Genomic DNA, 19894 nt, shown 5'->3' with positions numbered 1-19894 from the left:
AAATAGAAAAATAATAAAAATGTTTTTATAAATGTCAGACATGTTCACTGTTTAAATTAAAGGTTTATGGTCAGTTTTGAAGATCGGGCTGGCGCTGTCCATTACCTGCAGTGCTGAAAGTTGTAAATAAAACCTTTGTTCTCTTTTAGAATCTTAACTGAATATTCCTTTAATAAAGCTTAGTTACAATTTTCTAGACTGAAGATAAAGAACAAACTTCGACCAGCTTCAAACAAGTGGCCTTATCAAGCTAGTTGGAGCCAAAACCGCTAGTTTCCCCTCACCGGCTCACTCCAGTCAGAGCGTGGTGTTGCATTTCCCCCTTAGTTGCCGCTGCTCCAATTCTTAAACCCCTGATAGGCAAAATCCTTACGCTCGTCGACCTATTAAAGGCTAAAATACGTTGTGGGCGTAACGGCTTCTTGTAATGGCGACCGTGCCGTAGATGTGCCTAGGTTTGTGAAAATGAAGCGAAGAAGAAGTTATTTCTTTTAAGTAAAACGCCGAGGTTCCCCGGAGGAGGGCTTTGCGTCTTTAATCATAATATTTAGAAGTGGTAAACTTAGCTGTAATTTTGAACTTTTACGCCTCCGAAATGATGAAGCTGAAGTCAAACCAAACCCGGACGTATGACGGGGATGGCTACAAGAAGCGGGCCGCCTGTCTGTGCTTCAGGAGCGAGACGGAAGAGGAGGTGAGTTCGGTGATGCTCTTATCTAGAAGGCCGAGCTAACATTAGCAACTGTAGGTGCTTTCAGTGTTTCATCAGCCAGTAAATCAACAAATTTATTAACACAACCGTGATTTTATGGCAGATGGACATGTCTAATCATTCGTATTTCAGGTTCCAACATTGCCCCCTGAGACTGCATATTAAACTAACGTTTAGCTCGTACTTACCTAAGTGTTATGTAAGGCTCTTTAGCTGTGCCTCGGGTTTTATGCCCAGCGTTACTTCAAGAAAGCCGTGCTAACGCTAGGGTTAGCGTGCTAACTAGCCGTGCTGTTGCTCGGGGCAGCCGGCTGTCGGCCAGCGGCCACAGCCCACAGTACTGACTCCAATGAGAGGTGTCTTTCATCTGTGAGACATCAGATGAGCAGAAATTATTGATAGTAATTAAAGCAACATGGTGAAATGTATTATACTTAGTAGATATTTTGTCATGCTAAGTAATACAAAATGTTAGTGTTAACGCATGTGGTATTATTAGCCAAAAATTAGACTTGTTTGAAGCTTTTAACTGTACTAGCTTAAATAAAGATTGCACAGGAAACGATAAGCCGGCTAGCTTTTGTGGCGTTGTAAACTTCCTGCCGTTAAATATGGAGAACCATCTTAAATATGAAGTCCAAATCCACCTTGTGACCACATTTCAGCACATCGTTACTCAAAGTAGCTTACTTTGTGCGCTGTCATCAAACAGCCTTCAACAAAAACCACAACCAAGCTCGCCTGCAGTTGTTGAAGCAATTTGGGAAACTGGTGTGTAATCAGCAGCTAGCACAAAAGTGTCTTTGTAATAGAAAGATTTTACCAGGGAAGCAGACGAAATTAGACTAAATCAGCTTTTCATCCTGCCCAAGTCGAAGGCAGATGGTGAACAACTTGGGCGAGCATCAGTATCACCAGCGCAGAGAGAGAGAACAAACTTTTATCAATAACTTTAGTTCACCTGAAAGGTTTTAAAGCGCAGCAACAGCTATTACACAACCAATAACACCCAGAGGTCAGAATTCCTGATGGGAGAAAAAGGCAAAAACAAAAACTCGACCAAAAACCAGTGGGGGAAGTTATGAGTTTCTTTTTTGCCATAAAGTGAAATAACCTAATAAGATTCACACAGTACCCAACTGGATCACCTTTCTGATGAGTAATATGTGTTGTATAATGTGAACATAAGTAACAAATAGTAAATTATGGCTGTAATATCTAATCAGCTTTGTTTTGGATACGTTGCAGGTGCTGTTAGTAAGCAGTAGTCGACATCCTGACAAGTGGATAGTTCCTGGAGGGGGAATGGAGCCTGAAGAGGAGCCCAATGTTGCTGCAGCTCGAGAAGTGTGTGAAGAGGTTGGTGCTCTATTTATTTCATTTGTACTAATACTCTTATGTTATAACTTATTTTATGTCCTTTTTTAAGCTTGTTGTGTGAACCATCTTTCCTATTTGCCCCCTGTAGCAGCAGATGTTTTAAGCAATCCCCATACAGACTGTAGTCTGTGATAAACACCCTTTCTGATAAACAGATGTAAAACATGCCTTTCTTCATGTCGTCCAAAGCCAGGAATATTGTTCTGAGAATGGATTTCGATTTGGAGCATGGCAAATTAGTGTGAATGTAGGCTTAGATGAGTATTGTATTACATTTCCGTTAAATCATGTCTCAATTTAACACTGGGACTAATACCTTGCACTGCTATCCATTTTGTCAATGCAGTCATCCTGTTTGCATGGACAGAGAGAGAAAGCCTAGCAACATGTAAGCTGTATCGTAGCATCATGTTTCAAGGCAGTGTTGAGATGTCAAGAGTCACACTGAGATTGAGCACTGGCTGTCCAGCGGCTGCATCAACTAGTCCCATGAATATGTCAAACAGTTGACTTTCGCTGTTCATTGGTCTCTAAAAGTTAAATTTTTATTGTAGTAAACTCACTGAAGGACAAAATGTAGTGTTTTTATTGGTATATGTTTAGGAGGATACGTAGCAGTTAGTAATTGGCTAGTAAAAAATGTAAAGCATTTGCAGTTTCCCTCTGGGATTAATAAATTATTTTACATTTCAAAATCACTAACATCCGTCACTAAAATGAGGTGTTTCTCCAGGGTGGATGCCTTTCATCTCTTGGACATTTTGATCAGAATGGACATATTGAAGACACTGAATCTGACTCAGCTGTCGGCTCTTAGCGGGCGTCTGACCATATAAAGACTATTCTCTGTGTATGATCCATCGTACTGATGGATGCTGATATCATCTCTTATCCTGGCTCCTGCTGTTTGGTAGGCTTTGGTGGCTGTTGAACACTGAGGCTTGCCAGCACATTTCCACAAGGTTAAAAGCAATGTCACATCGCTACTGAGGTTTGTTAAAGTGCTGAAAGGCTGCATTCAGAAACTCTGTGGTGACTTTGAGTGGTGCTCAATACATCACCACATACTCTGGCTTCCTAAGCCTCTTATTGGACGGTGGTGTAACAGGGCATATTCTAATCCCGCTGAGCTTATTCTGATTAGCATATGAGCATTGAGCGATTGCTTATGCTTATTTGTTTGGAGTTTAGCCAGGGAGGGCAGTGAAGACTCAGCACTTGGGAGCAGGCCACAGGTTACACTGGGATTTCTTTTTCCATTTTACGTGCTCCCCATCTCGTCTTATATCCTGGTGTCAGTGATGCACCCCAACCCTCCAGCATGAAGACACAGGACATCATCCCATAATTTGTAATGCTGCCTCAGTACTGTCCATCCACGTTCAGGGTGATACCCATTAGTCTTCAGTTACCCAGATGCCTGAGCTGGGAGACATTTTCCATCTCGTAAAAACGTACAGATTGACTTTTGGCCTATTACTTAATCCCTGGCATGACTACAGGTTTGTAGTGGTGGGCCTGTTCTTTCCCATATGATCTAGCTGAAGGCTTGAGGAGTGCAACTCTCAGTCCATGGTGCAGTGTGTGGAGTCAACATTTATTTATAGCCTGAAACTGGAACCTGAAGAAGAAGCTTCAAAGATGCCAGCAAGTGGTCAGGCTCTGTATTTAAACCTAACTATTCACCTGGGAAATAAGATTGTAGAGATAATTTTCAGTATTAGAATAAGCTTAAAGCTTTGATGAGCACAGAGAAATTTTTCACTTGTCCACTCAGGAGGAAAACTGACATTTGCATGGCCCTAGTGGTGAAAATAACACCAGTTTACAGCAAAAAAGGGCTTATTCTGTTTATTTTTTTACCTTTTTACTTGATTTTGAATTGCACCTAAAGAGAGACAAAGAGAGCTGAACAATAGTGTTTCATGCATTTTGCAATTTTATAATTTAGAACTTTTGTATGTCAGCATACAATAATCTGCCAACTGCTTTAATGAGTCATTCATCGTTGAAGCCATTTTAAACTGACACTTTCAAAAATATGACATTTCAGTTTGTCTCTATTTTTGTCTAGTTAGTAGTTTAAAGATATTTGGTTTTGATTATCTGACGAAACAAATCATTTCATACCTTCTTCTTAAAACACATCCAACAAAATATTATAAATGTTTTGGGCAGTTAAATCACAGAAATCCTTAAATCCTACAGAAATCTAAAAATATTTGGTGATTAAATTGCACTTCATTGAAGTGTGATAATAATTAGAGAATCTTGACTTCAGTCTTTGTGTTTTTTGTCCTTGTGTGTTATTTGAAGGACTTAACAACCCACGAAGTAGATGGAGTGAGTTTGCAGGGGATAAATACAATCTTATGATGTAATATAATCCACTGCAGCACAAACATAAACTAGAGTTTCAAAATTACCATACAAATTACATCAGCACTTTTCTGGATCCTTTTCAACAAAACACCCTGAAGTTCAAAGATAAAATGCTTGTTGTTGGGCTGTTAGACTGCATTGCCGTGTTTTTGTATCACTTCTCTGTGTTCCTGCTGCAAGAGCAGCTTTTAATCGACTGTTCTGACTGTATCTTTTAGGCATTACTTTCTAAAGTCACTATTTATGTTACAGGCTGGTGTGAAGGGGACTTTAGGTCGCTTAGTTGGAATATTTGAGGTGAGACGTTTTCTAATTGTAGGCTGTTTTTTGCTTTTAAATATTAATAAAATGAATGTACTTTGTAGAATGCTTGTGATTAGGAGTTAAAAGTGTGATTTTTTTTTTTCTGCAGAACCAGGAGAGGAAACACAGAACCTATGTGTACGTTCTTATTGTAACAGAGGTGCTGGAGGACTGGGAGGACTCGGTCAACATTGGTAAAGCACTGTTTGTTTACTTTCAAAATGGGGATCATACAGATGAAGCGGTCACATGCTTGACTTTGACTTTTTTTTTTTTCCCCCCCCTCCAAGCCTTGGTGATATCACTGTTAAAGGATTTTAGTCTGTGTTAGCTGGGGGGAATTTAGCTCCTGCTCTTGTGATTTTCACATCAGCTCTGAGTAAAGCAGTGATAATTGGTCCGAACATAATTTTCCTAATGCTTTTTTCCTTGTGTTGTGCCTCATCTATCAACTGCCTCTACAATTGTTTCTGGTTTTGTCAACAGGGAGAAAAAGGGAATGGTTTAAAATAGACGATGCCATACAAGTGTTGCAGTGTCACAAGCCTGTGCAGGCCACCTACTTCGAGGCTCTCCAGGAGAGTTGCCTGACCAGTAACGGAACACCATTGGTGACCACGATAGGCGGGGACCTCTCTCCTACCTACAGCATCAATCAGAGCTCCGTCTCGGGTATCAGATAACTAAAACCATAACTCTGACACCCCCCAGGAGCTTTCGCCACCACTTGCGCTCTTACTTGTGTCACTTCTCTTATTCTTCTCTCTTTTCTTTTTTCTTTTTTTCTCTTTTGTCTCAATGACATGGTTTGCCTTGCCAACTCCTTTGTGCCAGACCTGTGGCACAGACTTGATGACAAGTGTTGGGTGAATAGTCTGAAACACTTTGTAAATGTAAATGTAATTTTTGACCCCTATATATAATTTTTTTTTTCCTTTTTACTGACAATGCATGAAGTTTCTCCTCAGTCCCTGTCCTTTATGCACCCTTAGCGTGGTGTTTATTGAATGCAAGAACTACTTTTTACTGTTGTAATGTAAAAGTGTATACTTAGTGCTTACGCTGAAGGCTTTTGGTGGTCTTTTTAATGTCTCCTCCATTATTTTGGTCATTTTCTGTGAATGAATGTGCCCATTAGTGTATCTCTCCCCTGCTGTAAGGATAGGAAATACTGTGTGTATCCGAACGACGGAATAGTTGGAAGTGTCTTGCATGAGCACTGTTATGTTGTGTCTCACTCAGCTTGAGTGACCTGATGCTGACTGTGCAACAGGATTGTGGTAAGGTCTTTGGCTTTTCTTAATTTTCTCCTTACTGTAGTTGGTGTCTTTTTTTAATCACAGTGATAATAGTTTTTCAATATCAGCAGACTTTCAAGTGTCAGCTGTGTTTCTCTCTTATTTGGGAAGCTAGCCAAGCACTACAGGTTTCACTCTCAAACAGAGAACAACTCTCTAGAAAGAGAAAGAATGTCAACATACAATATAAAATGAACCACCTTGCTCCTCTGTGTCTTTACCCCCTCTTAATCCCTTTTTGTTTTTTTAAATGCTTTCTTGTGACTACAAAGTCTTCCTCCACATACTGAGAGTGTAAAAATAGTACATGATACGAATCAAGGACTTTCAAAATGCAGCACTTATCACTTAAGTTATTAAAACCCATGTCTGTATTTTACTCCTCACATTCAGTTTGGTTAAAATCAATTGTTTACATTGTGTTTGGAACAGAGCACAGGTGACTTTAGTGGGCACTTTTCATTGCAGTCACAGTTTTTGTTTTGTTTTAACCCAGCTATTATTTAATCTGCATCCCAAAAACACTCAGAACACCTGCTTGACATTGAAAGTAATGGATCTATAATGCTGTCTTTGGCAAGATGCAGAACAAACAAGCCTTGTACAGTTTGAGACCTTGTTTTAAATGTAACATGCTTTTGGATACTGTTTTTTTTTCCCTCTTATGTCTGGCAAAAGTCTCTTTAGCTGAGCTGCATCACTTGGCCTCGATGCATCGTGGGGCAGCTGGCTCAATACTGTGAAACTGGAGGCGCTGTAGATAGCATGTCAGAGGTTTTTATTGTAAATTGTTTATTTCTGTATAGATCAAAGTTGAGAGTACAAATGACAAAACACCTCTTAAACATGTGAGTGCTACGTGTCATTACAACTGAGGCTGGAAAACTGATTTAACTTCTTTTGTTGGCTTTGGAACGGTTGGAAATTTTCTCAAAATAGCATACAGTAAGAACAAGGAATGTGGTTGTGGATGAGAGCAGAGTCCTTTTTATATAGAAAATATCTCCTTTTTTTTTCTTTAGGCCAAAACAAACTTGTAGCAGTAAAGGATTCCTCATGGACAACTGTAGTCTGTTTCCAAACCACTACTTTTCAGCCTCTAATTATTTATCTTCCTGTTGAGGGTTTTACTCATTGGTCCTTTCCAAAGACCTGTAAATAAAAGCTGTGGTTTTCTGTCCATATTATCGTTTAATTATTTCTCTATTTACAACATCATAGAGTTACAGCTGCAAAACTGCCATTTGTAAAGTCAAATCTGGTAACTAAATAACACTTGTTTGGGCCTGTGTGTCTCCCAAATTCATTTTAATGCATTATTTGACCTTTTTAGCTCTGTTTTGTTTTCCATCAACTCCTTTGGGAAACGTTGCTGCTTGATTTGTTTGCTTGCCTTTGTGCTCAGTAAATGGAAACCGGTACAAATAACCAGGAATATAAAGCCAAGAGGAACTATTGTCTAGTGATGGATCCCTTTGGGCTTATCTCAAACAAACCCCTTCTGTATGTTAATTCTGGTCACTTTCAATTTAAAACTACTGTTTCTTTTTTGTTTTGTTTTTTTTTGTCAAATAGTAAACTTGGAGCACCTAGAATGATTTTATTCCCAAGGTTTAGAAATTCCCATATAATTCATTTGAAGTGCCTAATGAGTTTAATTTAGAGTCTCCATAGAAAACACGTTTGGGATCTTTAGACACATAAAGAGTTTTTATCTTTGTTTAAAAAAAAAAAGTTTATTTTCAGTTAAACACCGGAGCACATTTAACTGAATATGTACAGAAAACTTCATGATGAGGATGAGAAACCCCTCACAGGAAATGACGATAAGAACTGAAAGCAGGTAGAACAAAGTGTGTCTAGGAAACGACCTTGGCGGCTTCGTTTTTTTCCTTCTTCTCTCTTTCTTTCTTTTCAGTCAGTAGAGAAGACTTGCATCCCTTCTCCGATCATTTATGCAGGACATCACTGTCTCAGCAGATACAGCTTCACCTGGACTGCTAGAGTTGGCCAGTGACGATTCAGATGTTTTCTCAATACCAGTATGGTTAAAGGGGGTTAAAAGTCTCTTCCTTCATGGGACTTTGAACTGATATTACTGCTGTGATTTGAAAGGTGTGGTGGCCAAAGTCTTGCTTTATGATGCCCAGCCTGGCACCACAGTTTGATTACATTTTAGTCTCCATGTAAATGTGCAATTAGTTATAGGATGAACCTGTATATGGCAAAAAAAAAAAAAAAATCTTAACCCAGAGTAATTGGTGAGTATCTGTCAGGTTTGTAGTGGGTGACGGGTACTGTCAAAATGAATGTGAGGAGGATTTCCACAAGTCAGTGATTTAGTTAGCAATGACCACATGTTCTTCAACCATACTTCTTCTTTGTTCTTTAATCAGTTGTGTTATTGACAAGCTAATGTCTTGTATATATCTAACACAGCACCCTTATTGCCAGAGGAAGCACTTTGGTTAATAAGGTTTACTGTATGTCTTTTTTTTTTAAAAAAACCTGTCTTACTAAAAGTCAGGCGGTTCCTGTTATAAATGGCAATTATGGCTTGAAGTGCTTGAGGGAACTGAAGAAAATTTTCCCAAATGAGATTCACATTGGGCTTTATGTGGCATAAAGATGGCACAAACTGATACCCTTGTACCCCTTCTGCTGGATATTTCTATCAAAGTCGTCTCTTTAGTATGACACAAGCCTCCTTCATTGCAGCAAAACTGAGGGCGTTCTTTAACCAGCTAGAGCTTCAGATAAAAATCACTTGATGTACCAAAGTTGATGGCCTAATCATGTTCGCCATGCGAGTTAACCGGCCCCATCTTGTGGCCAAAATATTAGAATTAAAAGTACATCACTTTCAGCTGAAGATTGTAATATTTGGTTTCTTTCATTAGCTGATTTACTGAGAAAATGAAACTTATTAAAACAACCCCAATTAATTTACAAACACGTGTGCACTTCTAGCTGTTGACCTCAGCCTTGAAGTTGCATCCTTGTTTTAAATGTGTTCTCCAAGGTTTATGTGTCACTGGAATATTGTTTTCCTCTGTCGTCATTTGGGACTGTGGAATAAAACCAGTGCAAGAAGACTGAAGATTGTAATATAAATGTGCCAACAAATAAACACCAGTATTTCACATTTTGGCTGGCATCTTTATTTTCCATCAGATAAATGAGTCACGCTGTTGTGCCCATTTATCAAGCTCGTAATACCCTAGATAAAAGGACTGAAAACTAGACTTGTAAATGATTAATTGAAAGATAACCAAGGAGTTTAAGAGCTAAATGGGACCTTTTAAAGAACCACAGGTGATCTTCCCACTAGTAATAAAACTTTTCTCAATTTTTTTAATTCAGTCCTACTAGCTAAAACCACATTTTCCAAATTTTTCTTCATGACTGAGTGCATTTCAGTTTAAAAATGTTAAATATAACATTGTAAAGATCTACTACCCCATCATGTTTTTGAATGTGTCAAATCATTGCAGCAACCTTGTGTTACATTGTTTGCTTTGCGTGTGTTCCCATTACAGAATAAGCGAAACATCTCTAACTGTACTCACGATCTTTGAGGAAATGTGACTTTTGCATTTTTATGACACAAAAGTCACCATTTAGTCTGTTAGACTGAATGAGAACATTTAACATTAATTTCTTCTGAATGTTCTGACACGTTCAGACATACCCTAAAATAAGCTTTTTTGGTTTTACATTAGTTTAAATCAGACATTTTCCTATTCCCTTTGTCATTTCTATAAGCCTACCTACTTGAGGTTCTTCAAATCTGACTGATTTCCCTCCTGTGGTATTTAACACATTACTGTCATCCTCACAGTCACTGGTGTTCAAGAACAAAGGACAAACCAAGCAAACCAGCTGTGTTGTTTGTTTTTATTGTACAGAAACAGATAATAAAGTTTACTGAGGCTGCTGTCCTCTGCCGCGTCCAAAGCCACCCCTCTGTAACAGAGAGAAGTTGTGTCAATACACAGTCAATCCAAAGCTCCACACAAGTTTAACAGTAGCTCCGTACGAACTGAGCTTCCCGACATTCGTTTGAGACAACCACACCTTCAAATTTACAAGAAAAACCTTTTTTTTTTATTATTATTCTTAGCTGTAACAGCCAAACAATACAAAGTACTTACAAACTGGAACTCTGTGGCAGCTCCAGCACCGGCTTCTGCTTTCTTATCAGCACCAGCTGAGGAAGAAGTCAGATATTTGTCATGCTAAATCCTTGTTAAAATATACTTCTGTCAGCCTGTTGATTCATTTGCTTCTACATCTTATAGCACATCCAATAATTAGCCTAAATCAACCTGCCTCATTCAATGACTTCATGCAGCTTATTTAAATCAAAAGTCCACACACACACACACACACACACAAAGCTCTTTATACAGCGACTTGCACCATTACTGCTATACATACGGGGTGCAGCAGATCGCCTGTAAGCATCTCTGTCAGCTTCCCCACGGTTAAGGCGGGCAGGTCTCTCTCCCTCCATTCCTGCAGAAACAAGGATTTGGAAGAAGAAAAAATAAATAAAAATCACGTTATGCATCTTTTCAAATTAAACAAATTCACCACCCGCACCTTGTCGCTGTGTTACATTAGAGTAAATTATACATATAATAAAAATTTATGTCATTGCATAATGTCCTAAAAATACTTGTTTTTAATTACATTAAGCACTGGCTGTTGTGACAGGCTTGCACAACTTAAGGTTAGTTTATTAACCCCTTAAACCCTCGTTATCACTTTACAACACAGTGGTACTTCGTAGGAAGCAGCCAGTTGAAAAAATACTTGTACCGCATTTGCAATATAAAAGGATAAAATGTAGCTGGGTTATTGCAACATGAACTTACAGCTCTTAAAAATGGAAGCACTGGGTAAAATTAGATTATTAATGATGTATTTGTTTCCAATTTGAATTATAGGGGAAGTAGGACAAGCACTATTATAACCTGGTTTTATTACTTCATATAAAGTCAAACCAATTCACGTTCAAAGTGCAGCAATTCAAATTTCAAGCACCTTCCAAACCATCTGATCACAACAATTACATTTAAAGGAACATTTTTCGGAATGGTTTTTCCCTTGTACTTAACCCTGGCCCCTTCTTGAGCAGCGAATTAACCGCAGCATTTTCTAGATGATGTTTAACAACCTCTACGTAAAAGTAAACGTAAAACAGTAAGAAATGGCTACTAATATTAATGTTTTAATATCCCGTCTTTGCCATTTTTCTCTGAATCCAGAACTTTCCACAACTCAGCAGCAATACTGATTATTTGACTGGCAAGTAGATTTTGTTGCATGCAAGTTACATAATGGTGTCTCACCCTTGGGCCTTGGCCTTGCGGTCTCAGGGCGGGTCTGGCGGCGCAGGGTGGCGGGCACAATCTCAGGAGGAAGGTGGAGGAAGTCTCTCAGGTACTGGATACCCTCATTGGTGAGGTACCAGTAAAAATGACGCCAGGCAAATTGCTCCTTGACATACCCACAGGACTTCAGAGACTGAAAGAAAGGCACCAATGCTACAGTTACAACAAATTGCAACAAAATCTAATAAAATCTTGTAGACAGAAACATACTTCATAGAGTATCTAGCCCAAACTTTCCCCATCAAACGAGAAGAAAAAAAAATACAACTCTTAAACTTGGTCAACTAGAATAGTCAACAGTCAACAGTACTAGAATAAATTGTAAAATTTCCTCTTTATCCTTTTGTAACTCAACACTGCTTTCTTAATAAATTCTGAGTATTCTGAAAGCATGCTGAAGTCATTCAGCTGCAATTATTGTACTTATTCTGTCATGATGGCACAGCAATTGGCTTTTGTCACAAGATGTTTGTGAGGCTGTATGTGTATATAATGATAATTAATCATATAATATCATAATTAAATGTATATAAAGAATTACTGTAATTTCCTTACGGTTACAAACTGCTTAAAAAAAATATGCTAAGTTGCATTCATTTAATGTTCACAGTAATACAATTTCTACAATGAAGATATTAAACTAATAATATTAAACATCACAAAAGGCTGCCACCCGTCTGAAAAGTTGTATAATTAAGGTCACAGATACCATGCAAAGCCCTGTGGCAATCTCACAACAAATGGAACGAATGGCAAGGATGGGAAATGACGAATATATATAAAACATCCAAACATTTGCACCTTTTGACAACCCAAAACCAATCTTTCTAAAGACTGTGTCTGTGGTCTAAAGCTCTGTACCCATCACATTAACATATAATTAACTTAAATATATTTAATAAGAATAATTCAATCAATCAAAAGAATATTTTATCATAAAAATTATTCTGACTATCTGCAGCAATTTGGTTGCAACCATGTTTTAAAATTGTCTTGTATAGTATCTACAACTCAGATGCCACTGATGCTAAAATAACCCCAAGGAACTCAACCATCAAAAGCTGAATATAAATCAGAAAAACTCAATCAGTTGCTGCCAATGTGTTGATAGCAATTTAATGTTAAGTTTAGTCACGCTATGTTAGAGGCAAGAGGTAGCTCAAATATGCTCCAGACTATGCAATAAATCAAATCATACTGTTAATACAGGTACAGTACAAATGACAGCTTGCTACAGAGGACATATCTATATTTAATATGTTCCTGACACTGGTGACGTTATTCATACTGATCCAACCTGGATCTGTACCTGGTTGGTTAGTATCAGTGCCAACTACAAATGTACAACATACATTACGGTTACAAGCAATGCATTGCAGCTTATATTAATACAGAGAACCTGCGTTCACCCTCCATCCTCCACCTCCTCACCTGCATCGCTTTCATCACATGAAGGTTGGGCACATTCTTGTCAGCAAGCTCTGGATGCTTGGCCAGGTGGACATCTTTTTTTGCTACCATGACTCCCTCTTTAAAGAGGAGCTCATAGATAGCAATGCGGTTTTTCTTGGGCATCAGCATCTGTATGACGAGAGAAGCTGCGCATTAGTTTTTACAGTTATACAGCTAACATTAGCTCTATGATAGCATGCTAACTGCTTAGTCTGCTAAGCTATATAGGCCTAAAAGAGGCACAACTGCAGCACATCAAACTATCACCTAAAGAACATTAGTTAACCAATATTTGATTCCAATATTCACATCAATAACCACACAGCAATATGAACATTAAAGTAGAGGCAGCAGGCCGCGTTTAAGGGAAAAGATGGCAGACGTTACTGAACATCAGAGCCGGTGTTACTTCCTCAGTTTTAAATATATTTATCGTCATAAGGCATTTGAAGCTAAAATATGTTAACGTCTTCCAACCTTGCTTTAATGACAATCAAACATTTACGATTGTTATGTTATATGACGCGAGATGGTAAAGATATAGTTGGATTTTTACGCCGAGTATAACTTTACCTTTCCACTAGATTGGGGACCGGAGCCGGAAGGAACGACGTGCGCCAATCAGGAAAAGTTACCCTCTCGACGCGAGCCTGCGGTTAGTGTCGCCCCCTGCTGGTGTGGTGGGATCCGCAAAATACTGTAAATAGAAAAATGACAGCGTACAAAAGGCTGTATTTATAACAGACAAACATAATTTTCATTTAAAAAATTTCTTCCTCATTTAAATTTAATCCATATGATATTTACCAGGAGGTTTTCCTTTCATAGATTAATGTCCACAAACTTTAAATTGCCTCAGTATAACAATATTGAATGAAATGTGAAGCTATCAGTGGGTCGTTCAGACATGCATGAAGTACAGTTCAGCTGTTGCCTTTTGATTCTGCTTTATACTTCATCCTCTGTACAGTTAAGAGGGAATCCATTAACCTTTACAAAATGTTTACAATTTTCATTAGCCTTTCTTTCTTTCTTTCTTTCTTTCTTTCTTTCTTTCTTTCTTTCTTTCTTTCTTTCTTTCTTTCTGTTTTTTTTTATTTCATGTGCAAATAACATAATGGAGTAAACTGAAAGAAACAAGACAATAAAAACACGAATAAATACATAACACAAATGTATTTAAATGTATTTAAATGTATAATTTGCATAAATGACAACAATCCAGTATATATTGCTAAATTGTTTCTTCTTCTTGAATTAAACATATCCACACTGGACATGATATAAAATAATTGTGTCTGTATTGTATTATAAGGTAAATAAACAATTAAATACCCAAAAATGAGGAAATGAAAACTTGACAAAAAAACTTACTTATAACAGATTTGTAACAGAGAAATCAAAAGACAAATATTTTAGATTGTTTTCATCATTGCTGACATGATTTACAGCTGATTTGTTGCTCAAAAGTATAAACTTCTTTGCATTGCCTACATATCTCTGGATGGTTTAATGATTTTTTTTTTTCTTAATGCAATCCTTTAAAGGTATTTGACACTTCACAGCGTTATAGTTTCTCACACAAATTTTTCTCTGTTTGATTTGGTTTTACTTAATACCTATTTATATGTTTAATTTTTAAAGTTAATTCTCCATACCTTATTCTTATTAGTTTGTCTAATATTAAATGCCTAACCTTTTAAATAAATAAAAAAAAAAATAAATAAATAACGTTATGCAATATTGCAATATGCAATATATTTAAGTAATTTGTAAATAGGCATTAAAAATACATTTGTTTTAAAGATGTTTTCATCATTTGATTAGTTATTGAATTAGTTATAGAAATAACATTTTATGTAATCAAAGCAAAAACAAAACAAAAAAAATAATCTATTCTAAATTCTATAGAAAATATGTTTACTTCTTGGTTTAGATAAAACTTCCCGGAAGTCGTTGTGAATGATGAAGGCCAGCTTGACTCCAGCTCGCGCACCATCCCCCATCTGGCGGCTCCTTTCAGCGGAACGTACAAGGAGGCAGTACCCGCTGCTGAGCACCATGGTACCGCATTAACACAGTAAAAGAAGCTGGGATATCACTGATTAAAGGTAGGATATTATCTTCTTTTTATATTCTCGTGTCAGCTGGTGACTGTTAGGCGAGCCGAAGCAGCTTTATTTACAGCAAGTATTGCTGAACCGTTACATCTGCTGCTGGTGAGAGGCGGCACCAGTACATCATTCTTACTGAAACTTAAGGAAGTCTATAAACGTAAAAGTTCATATTTAAACTACAGGTCTGGTTTTTATTAGCATCAGTTTCCATTCTTCTCAAAATAAGATCAGCAGTTTGTGTTTAGGATGTAACTTGAACCATCCTCAGTCTGTTGCCCAGCTCCATTTCACATAAAAAAAGAGCAAATATTTATTTACTTACAGTTTTCTTAACAGTATACAAGCGACATCATTTGTTGGGGGTTTTTGGACAGAGCATGCAGCAATGACTGGACACCCAGCAGTAGTCAGTGCAGGCTGCAGCAGAGGGCAGGGAGGGACTTGAAGTAAAAGGCATGTCTCAGGGGAGAGCTGTGCTTCTTGCTCACCAGATATTTCTTTGATTTATAGAGCAGCTGGTGGTGGATTAGATCAGCCCTGCTGACCTCCACTGAATGCAGATCCTCACCTCTGAGTGAGCTCTGTCCACGGTTCTCAACTCTGATCAGTGAGGAATGGTTGTTCAAATGTCATGTCAAACATGCAGCAGGTTGCTGTTTTTTTGTTTTTTTTTATGGAAAATAATTGAATTGGGCATTAGTCCCGGGATCCAGGGGGCTACAGATCTAGAGCCTTTAATTTAATACTGTATTTCTTGTTGGTCAAACAAGCTGCTGCAAAGAGGCAATCACAAAGACATGCAAAATCACTCAAAATAAATTTCAACATCTAAAAATGGGATTAAAAATTAAATCAAAATAATCTTTAACATCCCATCAGCTGTCAGCGATGGAAAATAACACTTGTCATCCCATTCCTGGTACTTAAAGGGATAAACATAATTGTATGCAAAGTCATTAAAAGGAGACAATACATTATTACAAATACTACAAAACAGCTTAAAGGCAAACCTATAAATGATTGTAGGTTCATTTAATTCTCAGTTACAAGCACTGGCTCATAATCCATCATTGCCTCTTCATATGATTAATGGTAATGGGTTTCCAGTCAGCTTGACTACTCAAAGTGCTTTACATTACACATTCACATTCACTCATTTACATACACACTCATACCCTGATAGACACATCAGAAGGCAATGCAGGGTTCGGTGTCTTGCCCAAGGACACTGAGGCATGTAGTCAGGGGAAGCCTGAAACCGATCCACCGACCTTTCAGTTGGAAGATGACTGCTCTTCCTCCTGGGCCTACAACAGCTCGAAAAGGCACGAAAAAGTCTATTTAGTGCCTTTTGTTATTCATTTTCATAGTTGCTCATCTTCCTAATGGTTTTGCCATTTAAGTGCTGATCATTTATGATCAAGTCAATAATAATTACTAGTTTGCATTCATCAAACAAAATGGTTAGATTTTTGTTCTTTAAATCTTTTTGTGTAACACATTTCTGGGTTTTACCATGTCTAAAGGACAAAACACTACATTATGATGTTTTACAGATCCTACTGTTATCCAAGTGGGACCTGTCCAGGAGGCCCTTTATGGTGGTCCACTAAACCTCACTAGCGATCTTAAAGTGATCGACCTTCTACAAGAAGACTAAAACAGCACTCTGTTTTAACATGAATCCAAGTACACTGTGAGCAAGTACTTCTGTTTTATGTCATTAAAACATCATAGCTGAAAGCCATTTAAATTCAGAGGCTGGAGCAAAGATGTGTGCTCCTTATATACTTGATAAAGTGATTTAACCTGAGTGTCTAATTGGATTTATTCATGTGACAAATGAGAGACACTCATTTGATTTGCTGCATTCAGTTCAACTCCCCCTTGTCTTTGTAGAAGGGGTGACAGATGAAGCATCACTACTAATGTGATTAATTAGACTAAACCCTTAGTTGTCTTTTGTCTCCATCCCTCTCTGTGTATTAATAATCACGGATATGCTATTTCCATTGGGGGTAGACACAACAGTTAATGTGCTGTTTTCATTTGTAAGTACAAGCTTGACACGTCACATCTGGTGCTCACAGTCCCAGCTGATGTTAGATGATTGAAAGCAAGCAATTGTGATTGCTCATTTTTTCTATTAGTCCCCTATGCGTTTGTAATTTAGGATATGGATTTGACATCCTAAGCTTTTCCATCTATGTCTGGCTTTGGATCAGTGCAATTAAATTTAGCCTTTTGTCTCTGTTGCTAAGTGTTACCACAGCATTAAAGAGTTCCACTGCAGCACGGATGTGTTTTATGCATATTTAAAAAACAACTGCAGGAAATATCAAATATTTAAGCTGATTATTTACATCTGAATTTATAAGTCTTCTCAGTTTGTGTTCAGTAGCTCAGGCCCGTAGGCTGAGTGTCAGGTGTGCATGGCTTTGGCTTTACCTTGAACCGTGAGGTAATTGGAGCCTGAGATCGGATCCTCACAGAGGATCACACTAGCAGGCAGGATGCATTCCCTTAAAGGCCCAGGGTTTGTATTTGTCGTCATTTGTGTCCAACTGAGGTAACACATGGAAAGATGTATGTGTTCTGAATTGTAATGGTGCTAGGTAGTACTATAATATGGAAAATGTAAGTCATCTTATTGTTTTTTTTGTGTTTATTTCAACATGAAATAACAGTTCTGTGAGTATGTTTCCATGAAACTAGAAAACATTGAAGTATTGTGTTAGTCTGACTAAAACCAGGCTTTTAAATACATGCTAACATGTTAGTCTGACTAAAATGATAAAGAATCAAACTTCTGATAATGCACTCCTGCATGTATAAACTCAAGTAGACTCACACTGGCATAGGCACTCTGTGGCTGCTCCACTGCCCCATACAGTACACAGAAGAAGAACCTGCTAATAACAAAGAATAACCATGAAGGATAGCATGCATATTTTTGTAAAAGCAGCAAAGCATCAGTTTATATTAATACAGCCAAAGTCCCGGTAAATCTACACTCATTTACATATTTACGTCCATCAGAGTGCAGGTCATGTATTTGGCTGTGTGTCTGTCTGTCTGTTAGCAACACTCAAAAAGTTATGGACAGATTTTGATTCAATTTTCCAGAATCCTCCAGAATCTAATCACTAATTAGTTATTCCATGTCTGAGCTTTCCTGAAAATTTAATCAAAATCCGTCCATAATTTGTTGAGTTATGTTGCTAACAGACTGACAGACACACACACCAATCCCACCGAATACATGACCTCCACCTTGGCGGAGGTAATGACTTAATTATCCTTCCTGACCTCCTTATCCTTGTATGTATCATAGGACAAAGACAGCAGTTCAGTTAATGGCCTTGTCTATAGCTGATGCCAAATAAATCCTCCTACTGGTGTCTGCTTTGACCAGGAAAAACATTTTTCATTGCTTTGTGCTCTCATTTCAAAAATCGTGCTTGTGATACAGTTGTTTTTTGTAGTACGTTTAATATTTTTCTAAACTATCTTGTGTTCTAGCTCTTAAAACAATGGCTAACTTCATATAAATAAACTTCTGATTTATTTCTTGATTAATCCATTAACTAATAGACATAAAATATGTGAAATTCTTGTAAACATATTACCAAATATATTAACTTCACTATCCATTATCGCCATTAGCTTGAGCTAGTAACCATGATTTTGTCAGATTTGCTCATAAATAACAACAAAAACAAAAAGTTGAGGTTATCTCAGCAAATGACTCATTAAAGCAAACCTACTGCTTGTGTTCATGTGTGCTGTTTTATTCTCAGATATTGCCGTATTAGACCCATCCTCCCAGATGGCGACTGTGTCTTTATAGTTTTGGCTTGTCTGCACTGTAGACCCTGAATCAGCTAAATCTGACCAGCAGGCTGTAACTGAGCAGAGCAGCTGCAAACAGGTCCAGCATGCTGCTCTTTTAATGTCTATAAAGTCTTTCTTGCTGCTTTTAAAGGAAATTAATGGTAATAAACTATCATTATGTTGTTGGTGAAGATATTATTTTATACTTTTGGGCAGTGCGATAGATATTTTTACATCAAATTACTTTACTTATCAAATTGAAAGGTAAATAAAAGATAAAAAAAAATTTGTTAGTTGATGCACTAATAAAAATCTCTAATTTACAGGGCCCATCTTATATCTACCATGCCAAGAGGATTAGAGGTAAAAACTGACACTATAATAACAGAACATTTTTAATTTTCCATGCTGATTTCTGGAATTTCATTAGTATGAATTGAGAATGACAAAACATTTATTGTAAGAAGAGAATGTTTGTTTGTTTTTTTTGTTGTTGTTCTTAATTAAAACCCCCGCTATTTGACCGTGTCATTATAAGGAGTTCTTCCTTCACTTTTAGGAGGCACAAGACAGAAAACTCACTTTTACAAAGCTCATACAGTAATGCAATTTGGTGCCAGTTTAAAGTAAATTAGCATTGCATGGGTGCTGGTGAGAGCCTTGTTGTCTCTAAGGTACCTCTGTTGGAAACGATAGCTTACAAAAAGCTATCTCAGTTTAAGAGGAACAAGGAGAGGCTCTTAGAGGCTGCTGGCTGTGGGTTAAATTTGCTCCTCTCAGGCTCCAGAACATCAGATTTGATGTTTTGATGAAATGTTTTAATCCAGAAGAAAGAGGAAGGAAGAGAGGTTGATGTTGCCATAGTGACTGCACATGTCAAAGATTGGATCTGAGTGTTTTGCATGTTTGCAAACCCCTGACCCCCTGCAAAAAAAAAAAAAAAAAAAAAGTAACTTTAATTGGAATTGTGAATGTTAGTTCTTATGTTTCTTGTGCACCATTTTTTCCTCATGAATC

The 19894-nt window shown here is 37.6% G+C and overlaps 3 protein-coding genes across 6 annotated transcripts in view; 2 read left to right on the top strand and 1 right to left on the bottom strand.

Annotated features, from left to right (window-relative positions):
• The first annotated feature begins 270 nt into the window (after nucleotides 1-270).
• On the top strand, nucleotides 271-9220 carry nudt3b (nudix (nucleoside diphosphate linked moiety X)-type motif 3b). The gene is made up of 5 exons (XM_041981285.1): nucleotides 271-694; nucleotides 1961-2071; nucleotides 4727-4771; nucleotides 4887-4971; nucleotides 5264-9220. The coding sequence occupies exons 1-5, from the start codon at nucleotides 596-598 to the stop codon at nucleotides 5458-5460; spliced, it is 537 nt and encodes a 178-aa protein (XP_041837219.1). The 5' UTR covers nucleotides 271-595; the 3' UTR covers nucleotides 5461-9220.
• Nucleotides 9221-9958: 738 nt separating this feature from the next.
• On the bottom strand, nucleotides 9959-13623 carry rps10 (ribosomal protein S10). Its single transcript, XM_041981286.1, has 6 exons — nucleotides 13500-13623; nucleotides 12906-13055; nucleotides 11433-11607; nucleotides 10516-10593; nucleotides 10230-10285; nucleotides 9959-10041 (listed from the first exon to the last, which is right to left on the bottom strand). The coding sequence occupies exons 2-6, from the start codon at nucleotides 13053-13055 to the stop codon at nucleotides 10000-10002; spliced, it is 501 nt and encodes a 166-aa protein (XP_041837220.1). The 5' UTR covers nucleotides 13500-13623; the 3' UTR covers nucleotides 9959-9999.
• A 1281-nt stretch (nucleotides 13624-14904) lies between these two features.
• pacsin1b (protein kinase C and casein kinase substrate in neurons 1b) overlaps nucleotides 14905-19894 on the top strand; it is a 32587-nt gene continuing 27597 nt past the window's right edge. For 3 of the 4 annotated variants that reach the window (XR_006009819.1, XM_041981279.1, XM_041981284.1), the window contains exon 1: nucleotides 14905-15037. The gene's annotated coding sequence lies outside the window, so the exon portion shown is untranslated. Of the gene's footprint in view, nucleotides 15038-17530; nucleotides 17580-19894 lie in introns of those variants that run through there. The other variant, XM_041981282.1, reaches the window with a different exon arrangement.

Source organism: Melanotaenia boesemani, chromosome 3 (genome assembly GCF_017639745.1).
Source record: "Melanotaenia boesemani isolate fMelBoe1 chromosome 3, fMelBoe1.pri, whole genome shotgun sequence".
Classification (NCBI taxonomy): Eukaryota; Metazoa; Chordata; class Actinopteri; order Atheriniformes; family Melanotaeniidae; genus Melanotaenia; species Melanotaenia boesemani.
The sequence above is the reverse complement of the archived record's forward strand: the minus strand, read 5'-3'. Positions and strand labels throughout refer to the sequence as shown.

What these genes read in the sequence shown, in the direction of transcription:
- rps10 (XM_041981286.1), bottom strand. Translation starts at nt 13,055, where the DNA reads ATGCTGATGCCCAAGAAAAACCGCATTGCTATCTATGAGCTCCTCTTT. An exon ending in CGCAAGGCCAAGGCCCAAGG is followed by an intron (nt 10,594 to 11,432) that starts GTGAGACACCAT and finishes TTGTTTCTGCAG; the next exon opens with GAATGGAGGGAGAGAGACCT. An exon ending in CTGCCACAGAGTTCCAGTTT is followed by an intron (nt 10,042 to 10,229) that starts GTAAGTACTTTG and finishes TCTCTGTTACAG; the next exon opens with AGGGGTGGCTTTGGACGCGG.
- nudt3b (XM_041981285.1), top strand. Translation starts at nt 596, where the DNA reads ATGATGAAGCTGAAGTCAAACCAAACCCGGACGTATGACGGGGATGGC. An exon ending in CTCGAGAAGTGTGTGAAGAG is followed by an intron (nt 2,072 to 4,726) that starts GTTGGTGCTCTA and finishes TTTATGTTACAG; the next exon opens with GCTGGTGTGAAGGGGACTTT. An exon ending in GGAGGACTCGGTCAACATTG is followed by an intron (nt 4,972 to 5,263) that starts GTAAAGCACTGT and finishes TTTTGTCAACAG; the next exon opens with GGAGAAAAAGGGAATGGTTT.